This window comes from Equus quagga, chromosome 5, assembly GCF_021613505.1.
Source record: "Equus quagga isolate Etosha38 chromosome 5, UCLA_HA_Equagga_1.0, whole genome shotgun sequence".
NCBI classification, from domain to species: Eukaryota; Metazoa; Chordata; class Mammalia; order Perissodactyla; family Equidae; genus Equus; species Equus quagga.
The window spans coordinates 14,886,436-14,904,929 of record NC_060271.1 but is presented as its reverse complement, the minus strand read 5'-3'; the positions used below and the strand labels follow the sequence as shown (position 1 = coordinate 14,904,929).

Here is an 18,494-nt window from a genome sequence, read left to right as displayed (position 1 = left end):
ACTCGGCCCTCCCAGTCACTTCCGGTTCCGGCCGGGAGCGAGGTAGCCGGGTCAGGGTTTACGAGTGGAACGTCTTCTCTGGCCCGGGCCGGCGCTGGAGGGCTGTATGATGGCCTCGGAGCGCCCGGAACCGGAGGTGAGGGGCGGGCGGGCGGGCGCAGCGCTCGTCCCCGAGATCCGAGGGGGGGGGGCCCGGCGGCCAGCGCGGCCGTGGCCTCCTCCGGGTCTGGGGGCGGCCGGGCCGCGTAGCCCCGAAGGCCCGACCACTGAAGCTCCTCCCCGCGGTCCGCAGTCTCCTCGGGGGCTAGAGAAACTTCGTCGCTTTGTTTTGTTTACTGAAATTTCATCCACGTCGCCGACTTTAGGGCTCTCAGGTTCTTTGACATAATAATGGTATTAACAAAACCTGTGTTTTGACTTTCTGTTGCAGTTTCATATGTTGCATACGGCAATAGACTGATTTTGTCGGTTTCTGCATTTCTTCAAGCATTGCAGTGCCATAAATAGCGTGAATTAATTTAGTTCTAGCGCTCAGGCTTTTGGAAAGCAGCTTTGGTTTCGTGAAAAAACATTTAACTGGGAGTGAAACCTCGGTCTAATATTGGTGCTGCTGTTTAGCTATCTGTGCAACTTAGGGCAAGTCTTGACTTCCTCGATCCTGTTTCCTTCTTCATAGAGTGCCTACGTTGTGGTGTGTTGTGAGGATCACATGTATTAAAGCAGAAAATGCTGATGAGGTATCCGTTAGGCGCTAAGGACCATGCAGGGAACTTTATATACTGCATTGTGTTACTCAAACTTGTGTTAAGGAAGGTGGCAATATCCACTCTCATTTACAGATCAAACTGAAAAGTGAGAGAGGTTCCCCAAGAGCTGCTCAGCTGAAGAGTAGCAGAATTTTGGAGTTAGAAGGTCTGAGCATAAAATCTCTCAGATTTGGAAAGAACGATGTCACAAGGAGAGGTACCCAGTATTACAAGAGAATATTTGAGTAGATGGGAAGGATGAGGCATATGGATAATGACACAAATTATAGTCATTACTTATTGAATGCTATCACATGCCAGGCACCATTCTAAGCACCAGTATCAATTAATGCTCTCAACTCTATGAAGTAGACATTGTTATCATCTCTACTTTTCAGTTGAGGAAACTGAGGCACAGAGATATTCAGAGTAACAAAGTTACACAGCTAATAAGTAGTAGAGCTAGGACTCCAAAACAGGTGGTCTGCTCCAGATCTTGTATTTTTTTTTTTTTTTTTTTGAGGAAGATTAACTCTGAGCTAAGTACTGCCAGTCCTCCTCTTTTTGCTGAGGAAGCCTGGCCCTGAGCTAACATCCGTGCCCATCTTCCTCTACTTTATGTGTGGAACACCTACCACAGCATGGTGTGCCAAGCGGTGCCATGTTTGCACCCAGGATCCGAACCAGCGAACCCTGGGCCGCTGAGAAGCGGAACGTGCGAACTTAACCACTGCGCCACCAGGCCGGCCCCCAGATCTTGTATTCTTAACCATAAAGTTTGTAGTATAAATAGTAAACTAGCCACAGGATGGCAAATCTCCAGTTCATTAGAATTTGGTGTGATGAGACCCAAGATTGAATATGGTTGTAGGAAACCGTCATATTTAAAAGAAACAATCTTTTTCACAGGGGTAGTGGAATAGCCCATGCATCAGAAATATCAATATTGAGAACTCCATGAAAGAATTTGAATTATGTTTCATTATGGATTAAAATGAGAGGAAATGGAGGGATGTGGTGGTGAAGTACAACATACCTTTTAGGTAGATAGCCTAAAACAGCATTGTCTAACAGAAACCAAATGCAAGCCATATATGTAGCTTTTCTAGTAGCCAAGTTTAAAAAAGGTAAGAAACAGGTGAAATTAATTTTAATATATTGTATTTATTTCCAAAATATTAGCATTTCAACATGTAATACATATAAAAAATTATGAAATATTTCACATTGTTTTTTGGTGCCAAGTTTTTAAAATCCAGTGTATATTTTACACTTAGAGCACATCTCATTTGGACTAGCAACATTTCAAGTGGTCAGCAGCCCCATGTGGTAGCAGCTGCCATATTGAACAGTGCAGATCTGAAGTGACTTGGAGGCAAGACGCACACTCCTGGGAGTCTTATTCAGCCACAAGTTAAGCATTTGTTAAGTTCTTGATTTGCATTTCTGAAAATTTTCTCTCAGAAAGTAAAGAGTGAAGAGTTCTGCCCCTGGGCAGAAGAGTAAGTGAGTTTTAGGGGTTGCTACAATCCCGAGAGAGAGATTGAGCATAATCAGATTTAAAAAATCATTCATTCATCAAATACTTAAAATATTTTATGAGTGCTGCTACGGACTCAGATTGTGCCAAGTATCAGGGTGGATACAGAGCAGTGCAGGTCAGACATGTTCCCTATTTTAATGGAGTAAACAAACGTTGAATTATGATAAGTGCTGCAAAGGAAAAATACAGAGTGAGTGAGTGTTTGACAGGGGTTCTTAACCTACTTTGTTGAGAAGTGGTGGGGTGAGGGGGATCAGGAGGCCTTCTCAAAGGAAGGACGTTTAAGCCTGAACAATGAGCAGCTGGCCATGAGAAGAGGCAGAGAGCGTTACAGGCAAAGGGAGTAGTGAAGACCCTGAGGTGAGTAGGAGCTTAGAGCCCTCAGAGACCCGAGAGGGAGCAGCTGTTCGCGTGGGCGCCTTGTGACAATGAGAATGGCTAGCACGGAGTGCTTACTAAGTATCATGTAAGACTTGTAAAATCCCCATGAAATAGGCACTGTTCTTATCCCTGTTTCACAGATGAGGAAACTATGGCACAGAGAGTTTAAGTAACTTCACCAAGGCCTTATACTCATAAGCAGCAGAACCAGCATTTGCTCCTAGGTGCTCTAACTCAGGGAGTTGGTGAGAGATGAGGCTGGAGAAGATTCTAGTTAAGACCGTGCTAGAGATTGAGGACTTTGGCGTAAGTGCAGTGGTAAGGAGGGTTCAGACAGTTCAAGGGGGAAGAAAAATCTGCATTATTTCATGGGACTCTTAACAAGACAGCACAAGGGTTGGAAAAGGCTCAAAAAGTAATTTGTACCTTAACCACAAAGGGACAGGTACAAAAAACAAGTTAATGAGATGGGCAGTGTTTCCTTCATCTTGATATATGTGGTATGCAGCACAGTGCCTGATAATGTTTTATTCATCTTGTTATAAATGGTATGTAGGCCTCAATAAATGTTCCAAAGAATGATAGGCTGCCTTCATCATTGTTCTAACTTTCCTCTTTAATTGCAACAACCTCCTTATGAAGTAGATACTCTTTTTTTTTTTTTTTACAGAGAAGAATTCGCCCTGTGCTAACATCTGTTGCCAGTCTTCCTCCTTTTTTTTCCTTTTTTACCACCAAAGCCCCAGTCCGTAATTGTGTATAGTTGCAGTTTCTTCTGGTTCTTCTATGTGAGCCACCATCACAGCATGGCTATGACAAGTGATGTGGTTCCACGCTTGGGAACCTAACCTGGGCTGCTGAAGCAGAGCATGCCGATCTTTAATCACTAGGCCATCGGGACTGAGTCTGAAATAGATATTCTTATCTGCATGTTATCAATGAAGAAACTGAGGCCTGGAAAAGTTAAGTAACTTGTCCAAGCTCACCTAGATAGCAAGTAGTAGAACCAGATTTGAATCCAAGTCTTTGACTCCAAAACCCTGCTTTCTCTTTGCCAGACTGCTACGGTGCGCTTCAGACTCGGGGGAGGGGGTGGGATTCAATCTGGAGTAATTGAAATTCCATGTGAGTGTGGATGCTGTGGGAACACAACCTGTTCAGGAATTCTCAAACATTAAAGTGGAAGAATCACTTGGGGAGATTGTTAAATGTAGATTCCTAAGCCCCATCAACTCTAATTAGTCTGCACTGGTGCCCAGGAATCTGCATTTTAATAAGCACCTTAGGTAATTCCAATGTGATTGGTCCTAGGATCACACTTTGAAAAATACCATTCTAGCTTCTTAAATTAATTCTTAAGTCTTCTGGTTCTAATAAATTACATCTTGAATGCAAAGAAAACTTAAAGAGGACGTTTTGGAAATGTAGTTGTTGACTTTGAAAGATCATATTGTGAGAAAGCTCAAGTTAGGCAGCTGCTCCTGGTTTCAAGAGAGTGGGTTCTCTAAGAACTGATTGATGAACTACACTTGAGTTTGGCCTTGGACAGTCAGTCCGTTGTTCGAAATAAGCTTTGAGACAAGGTGGAAAAATGGAAGCTATACAGTACTAGAGTTAAGCGGCCTACTAGCTAATGACCTGAAGAAAGTTTTCCCTGCCCACTTAGCAAAACCCTGCTCAACCTTCAGTGTCACTTTCTTCTAAGACCCTAGCCTGGGTCGAGTTCCTCTGTTACATGCTGCCGTAGAACCATGTTAGTCTATGGCACACTTACTCAGTTTGTAATAATAACAAGAATTAGAGTGATTCTTTCATGTTTTTTTCTCCATAGGGTAAATTTTGTGAGAGCAGAGAATGCCAGTTTTTGCCTTCTGTCGTATCCTTAGGACCTAGCCCAATGCTAGCATGTAGCAAGCTGTCCATGAATCTGTTAACTGATAAATGAATGTGTACTCACCTTGCCTTTGTCTTTTTTGGACTTGAATGAGGACTTGATGGCATCCTGATCAAATTAGCAGGGAAGTTAAGCTGGAAAGAGGTTTACTAGAAGACAGAACAGCACTCTAAGCTTCACAACAGAATAATAGACTGAATTTATCCAATGTAATAGGACTAATTGAATAATTGTGTGTCCAAAAACTGCATGAGGACAGAATGGGGGCTGTGTCTTAGCAGCACAAATGAGAAAGTCACAGAGGTTTCCTGAGTCAACAGTATGGTAAAGCTTCCAAAAAGGTAAAGGGAACCAAGGAGACTCTTGAGTCTGTGACCTCACCTGGGTGTTGTCTTCCGTTCTGGCCCACACATTTTAAGGTTAAAAGTAGACCAGCCAGAATTCATTCGAAGGCACGTGATCTAAGCTGTAAAATAGTAAGGAAACTTGAAACCATGCTGTTTGAGACACTTAAAGAACCTGGAGATGTTTATTATGGAGAAGCAAAGACTCAGAGCTGATAGCAGATGTTTGATAGATTCTCCTTTGGCAAAGGGTCAGACTTTCCCTTTGTGGCCTTAGGAGGTAAAACTAAAAGTGGGTTAGAGTTTTTCAGGAGAACACATTTCAAGAACAGGTCAAGATAATATCAAGAAGAGAGATTCTGGCACAGTTTGAGGAAATTTCCAACTATGCCAACTAAATGGGGATGAGCACAAAAAGCTGAAGTGAATGGCTGTGCAGGACTTCACCTTGTTATTACTAATGTGTGTGTTTATGAGCACTTTTAACTTTACAAAGTGCTTTCACACATTGGGGTAGGAGATGATATTTTATAGAGAAGGAAACTAAAGCTCAACCCAGAGTCTCAGCTGTCAGATCACACTTTCTTTCCATAACACCATTCTTCCTTCTAAAACAAATCTATTAGAAGTCACACCAGAATCCCCCTCCCCCGATTCCAGGAACAGTCAACAAAAAGATAATACCGTGAAAGAATATACTAGTGAAAATCTGGTAAAAACAACTTTCAGGGAAGCAAAGGAAAAATCCAAACAATAGAATAAGCTAGTTTTTCCATAAAGTGGATGAGGAAGGATGGGGACTTTTGAACAAAAAAAAAAAACATGTTGATAAATGAAAAATTAGGAATCACTGGTAAGAAACTAACAACATAGCTTGAAACAGAGAAGAGAATGAGTATAACTTATGAGAGCAATTTCCCTCACTCATACATTCGTTCAGCAAATTCTTGGCACTGTGCTAGTTGCTAGGGATACAGCAAAGAACAATAGATGGACACAGCTCCTACTTCCCTGGAGCTTCTAGACTTGTAGGGGAAGCAAACAAACATTCAAAAGAACACAAATTCTTCATTATAAACTAGGTAGGTGCTCTGAAGAAGTATAGGCTGCTTTGAGAATGCCTAGCAGGGTTACCTAACTTAATGCAGGGAATCATGGACCAGTTTACTTACTAAAGCCAGAATTGCCAAGATTTTAGTCTTAGAAGATGGAGTGACCAAGTGTCCTTATGGTGCTGACCCATGGACCTTTGCTCTCCCCCTTTAACCGTGGCTCAGTATGGGCCCAAACTCCTTTCCTTGGTGGTCTCCTTGCATAGCTGAAACAGGCTGACATTTTTTAAAAGTCTTTACTAACTACAAAGAATAACAAAAGGAAAATAATATTGAGACTAGTGTTAAGATGATCTCACCTTGAGAAGAGTTGTACTGATTATGATTAGTTTTAAATGCCACATTTGCTTTGCTTAAAACAGAGTGAATTCACCTATTCGGCAAAATTGTATTGAGCATTCTACGTGGCAGGCAGTGCGCTAGGCTCTGGGGATAGAGTGATAAACAGAAAGGACTGCTGAATTGGGATATCCTTCCTATTCTGATAATACTCTGAGCTCCAACCCATCCTTTTTTAGATAAGCACCTTGGCAGGGATCCAGCACAGTCAACTCATAAACAAGAGCAGTCACTAATATCGCCCCACACCAGCTCAGTCAATCCAGAGGGAGAAGTTGCCAGTTTATGAGTATCCGTCTCTGAGACCAAGGATCAGAGAAAGAGGACGAATAATTGCTGTGATTTCCTTCTTTGCCAATAAATAGACCCCTTTTCTGTTTTTAGGAGCTTGGCAGTAAGAGTGTACAGTTCCATGGGACCTTTTGAGGGGGATGGTGGTTAGAAATGATGGTAAATAACTATATCAAATTTTTCTAGCTAACTTGTTAATCATTCTGCAACTTACTGATGCTACCTTAGACATTCTCGACACCTTTCTTTTTTTACTTTCCTCTCCACTTCCAGTTAATCACCAGTTCTTGTCTGTCTTTTTCTAAATATCCCTTAAAATGCAACCAAGCTCACTTGTCTCAAAGGTTAGTTCAAGCTGACTGTTTTTTTTCTTCATAGCAAGACTTTCTCAACAAAAGGCAGTGGTGATTTTACATTCCAGCACAACACCTTGTCTCATCGGGGACCAGTCTCAAACAGTTCACAGAATGGCTACTTTGAGTAGCTCTGATCTAGGCCACTATCATCTCCCCTGGTCATTAGGGGATCTTTCTGAATCATATGGTAGCCAGAGGGATATTGTGTGTGTGTGTGAGAGGAAGATTGGCCCTGAGCTAACATTTGTTGCCAGTTTTCCTTCTTTTTTTTTTTGCTTGAGGAAGATTGTCACTGAGCTAACAGAGCAGGAATTTTTAAAAATGCGGATGTATTACTGCCCTGCTGGAAAAAGAGTTCGGTAGCTTGACCTAACTCTTAGGGTAAAATCAAAAATCGTCACCAGGGCCTACCTCAGCACAGCGTAGGGAAGCAGTATAATAGAGAGTAGTGTTTCCCAGCCTGTGATTTGAGAGGCATAGAGACATAACCAAATAATGCTGACTCACATCAGATCGATGTTTCAATTGTCTTTGTCTTTCTGATTATCTCAGAGCATCCTTTCTGCTTGTAAACCCCCGTCATGTTCCTTCTTGTGACAACTTTAAATCTTTTCTGCTCCAAAGTCCCCAGTTTTATCCATTTGTCACACTCAGTAGATGGGCTTTGTAGCTCATTGGGCCCGGGTTTGACTTCTGACCCTATTCCTACTAATTATGTTAAGTCACTTAACTTTTTTGAACCTCGGTTTTCCTCTGCTAAGTGTTTTGTGTGAAGACTGAATGAACTTACTTGTGTAAAGGTCCTAGTATTGTGCCTGTTAATAACCTGTAACAGTTAACTTTTATTATATTCTTACTAAGTGCCAGGCACTGTGCTGAGTGCTTCATATGCATACTTTCACTTAATCCACATAACAGCGCTAGTAGATTGGTACTAGGATTATCTCCATTTTAGGGAGAACACTGAGGCTTAAAGAGATTAAGTAGGTACCTTTTCCACAATCTCACAGCTAATAAGAGGCCAAATTGGGATTCAGACCTAGGCTGTCTGAATCTGAAATTCTTGCACTTAACCTCCACATTGTACTACTGAACGTATTTGAGATGCTCAATAAATAGGAGTTCCTTCCCTCTTCCTGCCTCCACTTTCGTCCCTGCCGTTTCCCAGTATCTGTTTCTGTATCTTTTTATGCTTGCCTTCTGTCTTAGAAAAGAAGAAAGACTTTCTTCATCTTGAGTTGTTACATCTCTGTTCGCCACACTCTTCTCTGAGATCATGCACCCTTCACTGTTGCTTTTCCAGGGCTTTTTCCTTCTCTTCTCAATGCGTATTTCCCCATTTAAAAACAAAAACAAAAAAACTTCACTTCCTTCCAGCACTGCATTTCTCAAGAGGCAGTCATTGCCTTCTGTTCATTTCTCCTCTACCACTCTCTTCCGTCCTCACAACCTAGCGTTTCCCTCTCACTAGGAACACAGGAGGAGAAATTTGCAGTTTGCCCAGAATAGGAGGAGTGTAATCTTTTCATTTGAGGCCAGAGTAAGGGAGTAAAGGAATGTTACAGATAAGGGTTAACGTGGAAGAAACACTGGGAAAGTTCAGACCGGTTGATCCTTCTTGTCTCTGTGAGACAGTAGGCAAGTTTATCTCCCAGGACTGCAGGGGTTGAGAGATTGGAAAACCTTCTGAGGGGAGTAGGAGAGATTGCTGACCAGAGAGAGGCAAAAGGATTGGTAAAGACCTGCTAGAGGTGGCACCACTGGCCAGGTAACAAGTTTCTTTCTGTCAAAGTGCAGCTGGCATGGTATGTGTGTGGATAAGGGAGGATGTCGAATTCATCCTGAGTCAAGATTTGGCAGGGCTTGTATAGTGGAAGGACAAGGACACAGGCAAGGGAACTGATACTTATTAAGCTGTTGTCAAACTGACTGCACATGAGGCAGTGTAGGAAAGGAGCTAGAATATTGACAACTGAGAAGTATGGAAGTTTGATTTTGAGGTATTCGTCAGGCTTGCCTTTCACCCAGTGAAGATTCCTTCAGTGCCTGCTGTTGTCCAGGCTTATTAGGGAGAACTGTCTGACATTAGTGAGTGAGTGCTCTATTGTAAGCAATTTACCAAGCACGGGGACACAAAAATAGAGCAAGACACGATCCCTGCCCTCAAGGAGCTTATAGTTCATAGGAGAAACTCACGTAAACATTTGAAATATACAAAAGTCAGTTCACCTACATTGAGGTCTATGTAGGGGGAATGGGAGCAGAGATTGGAGAATTAATCCTTGGAAACGCCTTGCGCCGAGGTGGGGGTAAGCTTTTCACCTCTGCTGCCTTGCCTCTCACTTAGGGATCATGAGCTCCTTGGACAAGTTACTTGCGCCATGATCTGTATGTACTGGGAACTCAGTGAATTTTTATGGATTTATTAATGTCTCTTTGTCCCCAGGTAGAAGAAGCTGGGCAGGTGTTCCTGTTGATGAAAAAGGATTATCGAATCTCCCGAAATGTTCGCCTGGCTTGGTTCCTCAACCACCTGCATCAAACTGTGCAGGCCACACCCCAGGAGATGCTGGTGAGGCCCAGCGCCACACAGGATGTGAGGGGCTGGCCCAGAAGCATCTGTTTTATGTAGGAGGGTGCTGGAAACAGACAGCAGGGGAGACTAACTCTGAGGGGTCTAATTCTGGGAAGGGCAAGTGACTTTGCCCACAAGATGCTTCCACAGGGGAAATTTTGTTTAATAATTTTTTCAGATAGGGAGAGTATATGATTGGGCTGTTGGAGATGGAATCAATGGTGTGTCATTTTGGATACGGGAGTCAGATCCTGGAAAGAAAGGGTGACTCTTCCCTGACTTTTTTCCTTTTCTCTCCATCCTAATCATCAGCTTCAGTCTGAACAGGAGTTGGAAGTCCTCAGTGTCCTGCCCCCTGGGTGGCAGCCAGATGAACCAGTGGTCCCAAGACCATTCCTCCTTGTACCTTCCACCCGGGTCACCTTCCTGGCTTGGCAGTATCGATTTGTCATTGAGCTGGACCTTAGCCCATCTACTGGCATTGTGGTAAGGAGTTGGAGGGAGACAGTGGGAAGCAAAGATGGAAGGGAGGTAAGGAGGAGCGGGAGAGGCCTGGGAAGAGTAAAAAATGATCTCAGCCTACCATTGTGGAAAGCAGACAGGTGTGTAAAGGAATGGTGAATGTTTTAAGACAGCTCCCATCCCATCTGTGGCGTTGTGTTTGGGGGTGCAATCAAACTTAAGAGTTCTGCTGACCCATGGAAGCTGTTTATTTCTGCCCTCTGCTCAGGGCTGCCTTTGGTTACCCTTAAGAGTTCTTTTTCTCCATTGCCCTCAGGATGATTCCACAGGGGAGATCTTGTTTGATGAAGTTTTCCATGCCCTCTCCCGCTGCCTAGGTGGGCTGCTTCGGCCCTTCCGAGTGCCTGGATCTTGCATCGACTTCCAACCTGAGATCTATGTAACTATCCAGGCCTACTCCTCAATCATTGGCCTGCAGTCTCACCAGGTATTGCATCCTTTTTCCAAGTTTATACCTTCAAACCTAGTTTCTGATTGTCCGCTGACCAGGTCCTTATCCTATCTCTACTATCCATGCCCAAAGTCCCCAGCTCTGCTGGCTTCTTGAACCTGTTTCCTAGTCATCTCCATGAGTCTCTCTCCTCTTGAGAAGTATCAGTTGCTCAGGTCTTAAAGGGCCTTCCCATAAGCTTTAGGTGAGTTGGCATGATTGGACAAATACCTCTGTCACTCCTCCTGTAAGTCTCTGGTTCTAGCTACTGGGCATTTGTTTTCTTTACTCCCCCCTCCTCCTTTAGTTCCATCAGAAGATTTGCTGGTGTCTGGATTCCTGGTGCTACCCCCAGGTGGTGGTCTCTTAGAATAGGTTTATGATTTTGAAATATAACAAATACCTGGAAACATAATTTCTTCCAGTGACAGAGGAGGGTCATTTTCTCTGAGGGCCTTGTGAACTGTTGGGTGTAAGGCTGACCATACAGATAATTATAGGGTTTATCCAACACCCAAGCAAGCTATCACCAGACACTCCTTTTGAAGAATGGCCAAGTCTGTTACTGGAATATCTGTTTTTGGCTTAGATAAGCATTGGCCCAATTTCCCTTCATCTGCTCTTAACTAACCTCAACTCATTGGTAGGGGCTTACCCTGAAATGGTCCCTGATAGCTACCTTGTCTCATTAGCTATCAAACTGCCTTTGAGAGACAGGGATGCAAGGAATAGCACCTGAGGGTGTGAAATATACCACAAGCAATTGGTGCATGCCTAGATCCCAGCCCCAGCCTTGGTTAAAGTACTCTCCTGGTGTAACTGTTGGGACTGCTGGTTGTGGGCTACATCCCCCGATAGGCCAGGCTTTGCAGGTACTGGTAGCCAAGGCAGGAAAGGCATGGGTATTAGGTAATCATAGTGTTGACTTGGTTCAGTTTGGCAAACACTTACTGAAGCCTGATCTATGCCCGGCCTGGGCCATGTCCTGGAGACACAGATGAATCAGACACTGTCCCTATCCTGATGGGGGGAGTTGAGAGTTTAGTGGGAAAGATAGATATCAAAGGAGGTAATTTCAGTTGAATGTGCTAAGGACACTGATAAGTTATGACTCAGGCACTATAGGAGCACCGAGAGGGAGCACCCAGCCAAGCCTGGGGCAGTGACAGGGCAGACTTTTGGACAAAGAGGCATTTGAACTGAGTCTTGAAAGAAGAATTGAGTTTAACCATTCAAAGAAGGGGTAGTGGGCTTTCCAGTCAGAGGGGTGAGCAAAAGCAAAGACACAGAGCTGTGAAACTGCTCTCAGTCACAGGTGTTCTAGGGAACTACGTGTTACTCAGTTTGACCCAGTAAAGTTTGAATGAGGATGGGATGGTGGTAAAGAGGAGACTGGAGAGATAAGAGGGAGCAGGATTATGAAAGGCCTTGAATGTCCTGGATAAGGACCTGTACTTTATTCTACAATAGTCCCCCCTTATCCCTGGGGAATATGTTCCAAGGCCCCCAGTAGATACCTGAAATGGCGGATCATACCAAACTCTATATATACTATGTTTTTTCCTGTACCTACACACTTATGATAAGGTTTAATTTATCAATTAGGCACAGTAAGAGATTAACAATAACTAATAATAAAATAGAACAATTATAACAATATACTGTAGTAAAAGTTACCATAGATCTTAGCAACCTCAGCATACGACTTGTTTTCTTTTCTTATTAAGTGGAGAATGTTCACCTTTTCACTTAAAGGAAGCACTTTATGGCTGGCTTCTCTTTGGCATACCCAAATTGCCAGCATCACAAGTCTTGTGCTTTGGGGCCACTATTAAGTAAAATAAGGGTTACTTGAACACAAGCACTGTGATACTGTGATAATCAATCTGATAACCGAGACTACTAAGTGGCTGATGAGCAGGTAACACGTATGGCATGGATGTGCTGGGGATGATTCATGTCCCAGGCAGGACAGAACAGGACAGCGCCAGGTTTCATCACGCTACAGAACCGTGCGCAATTTAAAATGTGTGAATTGTTTATTCCTAGAATTTTCCATTTAATATTTTTGGACCATGGTTGACCATGGGTAACTAAAACCGTGGATAAGGGGGGACTACAGTATAAGGGAATTTAGTGTGGTAGTGAAGAGCACTGGTTCTGGAATCATATAGCCTGCTTTTGCTTACTGGCTCTGCCCTTATGCAAGTTACTTAACCTCTCTGTGCATCTGTGTCTTTTCTTCAAAATGGGGATATTATCAGTACCAATATTATATGGTGATTGAATTGGTACATGTCAAGCACTTAACAGTGCCAGCCACATAGAAAACATGCAAATGTTAGCTGTTAAAACTATTAGCCATAGGTAGTAGGGAACCATTGAAGATTTTAAATGAATGTAACTAGATCAGATTTGTACATTAGGAAGATCACACTTGTTTGTGGCCGGTATGGAAGATGGATTGAGGGACAAAGTCTGGATGGGGAAGAAGAGGCAGAAGATTATTATAGTATGAGAGGGGAGATGAGGCCTGAACAAGGACAGCAGCCGTAGAGGAGAGGACTTAGTCGCTTAAGCCCCCAGGGCCACTTGCTAGCCCTGAGCCAGCTTCCCACTGTCTCCATAGCTCCCTCAAGATGTATCCTGCTGCTCTTTAAAAAAAAAATTAAATCACATTCATAATACATGTCCATTGAAGGAGATTTGAAAAGTACATAAAGGGGCCGGCACAGCAGTTAAGTGCACACATTCAGCTTCGGCAGCCCAGGGTTCACCAGTTCAGATCCCAGGTGCGGACATGGCACCGCTTGGCAAGCCATGCTGTGGTAGGCATCCCACATATAAAGTAGAGGAAGATGGGCACAGATGTTTGCTCAGGGTCAGCCTTCCTCAGCAAAAAGAGGAGGATTGGCAGGAGATGTTACCTCAGGGCTAATCTTCCTCAAAAAAGAAAAGAAAAGAAAAATACATAAAATATAAAGAAAAGCAAAACCTACTGATAATACACCACCCAGAAATAACTACTATTAACATTTTCTGGAATTTCCTTCTTGTCTCTGGGTATGCCTTTGTCATATTCACCACCACCCCTCCATCCAAAGTGAGGAGAAACATCAGGACCATTCCAGGCACACAGTTTTACATCCTGCTTTTTTAATGTATAATGTAGGCGTTTTTCCATGTCACTAAATGTTCTTTGAAAACGTTATTTTTAATGGCTGCTTGACTTAATATTTATCGTATTTTATCATCATACATTTAGCCAAACCCTTATTATTGGACGCTTAGGTTGGCAAGGCAATTTTCACTCTTCTAAATAATACACCTGTGAACATCTTTCTCACCTTTTTATAGCCCCAGCTCCTACTCTTCCTCTGATTCTGTTTTTCTTGTTACAATCAGGTCTGTAGAGTGGTACAGAGTCCCCCTGTCCCCTCTTCTGGCTGTCCCCTCCCCCTCCCCCAGTTCTCAATAGGGAGTGAAGAAGTAGTTGTTGTACAGGAGGGCAGGGGTTGGTGAGAAGTAGGCATTGAGACAGGTTGTAGAAGTCTGAGGGAGAGAGAGGAGAGATCCCGAGGGTTACCACAATGGCTACCAGGCCTGTGTAAAATTTTCAGGATGGGGCCACTTATTTATGTTGGAAGTAGAAGGAAAGGAACCCCAAGGAGAGAGAATGAAGATATTAGAGAGACGAAAGTTCCAAGATTAGATGGAGAGATTAGCTTTAGGGAAAAAGAGGAGGAAGAGGAATGTTTTCTTCAGAGCTTAGAAGGAGGAACAAGAACACAGAGAGACATAAACATCTAGCAAGCACTGAGGGCATCTTCAGTGGGTTGGAGAGAGTACACCCTCAGGGGTAGGGTACGCAGGGAGTTCCTGTTGATTGGTTGCCTTTCTCTGTGAAGAGGGGCGTGGGAGTTATCTGCTGAGGGTAAAAGGAAGGAAGGAGCCATCTTAGGGAGAATAAGAAGATTTTGAGCTCAAAAAAGAGAAAAGGTCCAGAACAGCCCCTGTGTGCAGTGCTTAAAAATCAACCAGAGTAAAACAATATGAGTCAGAATGAAAAAGGCTTTGCCAGGCTGAGGTAGGGCAGCTTATAGACAATGTCTATAGCCATCTGGTAGCCCAAGATGGAAGGAGCTAGAAGAGTTTATGGCGCCCCCATGCGGGGGCTTGGGGAAGCCCAGTGTGGAGGACTATAAGCAGAGGAAGGCTGTGAACCCAGATTAAGGTAACTAATGACCTAGGGACCCTGAGCAGGGATATGGCATACCTGGGCTGAGGACTGATAGACTAGATGATCTGATAAGAGAGGAACTGGCTGTGGAATAAGCCTACCTTAGAGCCTGCGTGGGTGGGAACTCAGGATCGCCTAGAGGGAGCTGTGGAGAATAAATAGGGGGACCAGCGGGGTACTGCCCAGTGTCCCCCGACCTTCATGTCTTAGTCTTTCCTTTATGCTTCTCAGGTGCTGGTACAGGGCTGCCTTTTGGACCCTTCCCAGCGGGACATGTTCCTGCAGCAGGTATATGAGCAACTCTGTCTCTTTGAGGATAAGGTGGCCACCATGTTGCAGCAGCAGTATGACCCCCAGAGCAAGGTATGTGGGAGAGAAAGTGGGTAGAGCCCGCTTAGAAAGAGGAACTATTAAGGGATGGAGGGGAGAGAGGGAAGACAAGCCAAGTACAGAGGGAAAGAAGGGCTAAGAGCTGGGGCCAGAGTGAGCTAAGGATAGAAGTGCTAGTGAGTGCACACAGCAGGTTCCCTGTGGGAGGAGGGCTCAGATACACTCCTCAAGACAAATTCTTGCTGGGAGAAAATGTGAAGGCCATTTGCTTGTGTTTTTTCAGTCCTGGATCTACTCCCTCAATGGATCTGAGAAGGTGATCTTGGGTGGTGTGGATCTCTAGTATTTTGTTCAATCAGGGATAAAACTGCTTGGCTTGCTAGAATGCACTCTCTCATTCTTTTGGGTATCCTAGAAGTAGCCAGGCAAATTCATTTCTATGTGTCTGAAGACTTAATTTAAGTATAAAATATTTCATAATAGTAATAGAAAAATATGGAAAAGGGGCCCTATTGACAAAAGGTGGGGAAGCCCTGCTCCAAGACCATCTGTGCTTCGTCTGGTTCTGGACTCCTGGCCCATCTGAGGGTCAGTATTCAAGCGCTCATTGGGGGAGGGAGCATAGTCAGGCCTTGGCTGCATAGTAGGGGGATTGAGGTCCTCACAGGATTAGGCTTGTCTGGCCTGGGCAGTGCTGGGCTGTAAATTCTGGCTTTGCTATGGATCAGGCAGCAATGCCGTCTGTCCCATTCTATCTTTTCTATAACTTGGGCCAGGTAGACGACCAGTCCCCAGACACAGGGGAGCCCCCGGGCCGGAAGGTAGGAGTCTCCATGGTGACAGCTGATCTTGGGCTGGTCAGTATGATTCGTCAGGGCATCTTGGCACTGCAGTTGCTGCCCTCAAACTCTAGTGCAGGTTAGTAGATGGAATATTGGTGGGATTGGGGAAATAGGAATATTCATGAAAGTTGTGTGGGGAGGGGGTTATCAGCAAAAGTAGAGGTTCCAGGGGATTGGTGGGCCCCAGGGAAGAGGATCTGTTTCCTTGTTTGTAAAAGGTAAGTGTGTATTAGTGTATATCAGGGACCCTAGTGGAAAGTGGAGCTCCAAGGACATCACTTAGGAAGAGACTGGGATTCCATACTAAAAAGGAAGAAGTGGGAGGGGGGAAGTGTTTGAAGATGATAAAACACAATGGTTGGCAGACACTGAGGTCTTCAGAGCCCCATCAGTTGGGTACCTCCCTATGACTTTGATCTGGTCAGTGTCTCCGGGTCTGAGTCGGATGTTTCCTCCTCCAGGTATCATTGTCATCACAGATGGAGTGACCAGCGTCCCTGATGTTGCTGTCTGTGAGACGTTGCTGAACCAGCTTCGCAGTGGCACTGTGGCTTGTTCCTTTGTGCAGGTGAGGATTTTCTAGAAAGGAGGAGAGGAAAGTGTGGTATCTCACAAAGTGGGATATGGCTGGTTACTTTCTTGCGGGTGATGATTTCCCAAGTAAAGCCAATGGCAGTTACATGATGAGGGGGAGGTGTCCTGTCTAGAACAGAGTAAGTGGTGGTGGTGGTGGTGGGAGAGGACTCTCATCTTTGTCCTCTTTCTTTAGGATATGAGAGATAGCATGTTATAGTAAAGAGAATGCAGAATTTGAAGTCCAGCCATCAGTTCCAGTCCCACCTCCTCCATTAGATTAGTTATTACTGTTTTGGTTGCAAGGGTCAGAAAATCCAGCTCAAACTAGCTTAAGTAAAGGAGGGAATAGGCATATTCTGGGAACTACAGCCAATTTGGATTGATGGATAATCGGGTAGCAGGCAAAGAGCTATGGGAAATAAGACTGGAGGGTAGGCATAGGGCACAGTATGAAAAGCTGGCTCTGCTATATTAAGGAGTTTCAGCATAATTCTGAGTGATGCAGATATATAGAAGGAAAATCACCTATTGGGTTTATGTTTTACAAAGGTCATTCTTGCTGCTGGGTGAAGGGAAGGAGTGGAGGCAGGGAAGCTATTAATTGCAATAGTCAGGTGAGAGGGGATCAAGGTTTAAATTAGGGGAATTAAGAGTAAGAGGGAAGGTGATAGGATGGAGAAAATGAAGAGGTAGCGTCAACATGACTTATGATTAGCAAAATGAGAGGAGTAAGGGAGAAGGAGGAGTTAAGGATGTCTCTAAGTTTCTGACTTCAGTGATTACTGGGTATCTGTTGGAGCAAACAGGAACAGAAACAGCTTCAGTGGAGTGAGGACAGGATGATGAATCCAGGTTTGTGCCTATTGAGTTTGAGATGACTGTGGGTCAAAAGGAGAGCAGTTAAAATATTGCCTTTGGAGTTAGGCATGCCTGGCCTCAATCCTGGCTACACTTATTTTCTGTGTGACATTGGGCACATTACTTCACATCTTGATTGGATTCATTTGTAAATGGAGATTATAATAGTACCCACCTCATTGGATGAGATGATGCATTTAAAGTGCTTAGCATACTACATAATCAGGTAATAAATGGCTACCATTCATAGCAGTTAGCAGTTGGAGATGCAGATCTGGTACTCAGAAGACAGCACCAGTTAAGAGAGAGAGAGTTAGGATTTGTCAGCCTACAGATGGTAATTGAAAAGAGAAGAGGGTCCTCAAAGAACCTGGGGAACACCGGTGTTTAAAGATCTTTCATAGGAAGAGGGCCCAGCAGAGAAAGAAGGAAAATAATCAGACAAGAACCAGGAGATTCTGGTGTCAGAAGTCAGAGTTTTGGGAAGAAAAGAGTAGTTAACAATGTGAGATGCAGCAGAAAGATCGTGTAAAATGAGGAATGAAAAGTGCCCTTTGGATTTGGTGATTAGGAGGTCACGGGGATCTTTTTCAGTGAAGAGATGGCAAGGGAAATGACTGCAGTGGATTGAAGAGTGGGTAGAAGAGAAGGAAGTAGAGACAAGTGTTGACACAAGGAATTTGGCTGTTCAGGTCAAGTGGGGAGTGAGAGAGAGAATGGTGGCCAGAGGGAAATACAGGGTGGAAGGAGAGGGGTGTTTTGTTTTGTTTTGTTTTTTTCTTTTCTTTTTTTTTAGGAAGATTAGCCCTGAGCTAACATCTGCCACCAATCCTCCTCTTTTTCTTCTTCTACTTCATATGTGGGGCACCTGCCTCAGCATGGCTTGATAAGCAGTGTAGGTCCATGCCCAGGATCCGAACTGGTGAACCCCTGGGCCGCCGAAGCGGAGTGTGCAAACCTAACCATTGTGTCACTGGGCTGGCCCGTTGTTTTTTTTTTTAAGCTAGAGACTTAAGCATGTTTCTAAGGAGCCATGGAGAAGCAGAGTTTGAAAATAAGGGAAAGAAAAGGAAGTGTGATGAAGTCCCTAAATTGACAGGAGGCCATGGGCTCAA

The 18,494-nt window shown here is 44.1% G+C and overlaps 1 protein-coding gene across 4 annotated transcripts in view; it reads left to right on the top strand.

Annotated features, from left to right (window-relative positions):
• The first annotated feature begins 12 nt into the window (after positions 1 to 12).
• SZT2 (SZT2 subunit of KICSTOR complex) overlaps positions 13 to 18,494 on the top strand; it is a 51,363-nt gene continuing 32,881 nt past the window's right edge. For 2 of the 4 annotated variants that reach the window (XM_046662892.1, XM_046662891.1), the window contains exons 1-7: positions 13 to 136; positions 9,453 to 9,578; positions 9,894 to 10,067; positions 10,360 to 10,530; positions 15,005 to 15,136; positions 15,880 to 16,021; positions 16,407 to 16,513. In XM_046662892.1, the coding sequence (XP_046518848.1) occupies positions 107 to 136; positions 9,453 to 9,578; positions 9,894 to 10,067; positions 10,360 to 10,530; positions 15,005 to 15,136; positions 15,880 to 16,021; positions 16,407 to 16,513 (882 nt within the window). In that variant the 5' untranslated portion in view covers positions 13 to 106. Of the gene's footprint in view, positions 137 to 9,452; positions 9,579 to 9,893; positions 10,068 to 10,359; positions 10,531 to 15,004; positions 15,137 to 15,879; positions 16,022 to 16,406; positions 16,514 to 18,494 lie in introns of those variants that run through there. The other 2 variants (XM_046662893.1, XM_046662894.1) reach the window with 2 other exon arrangements.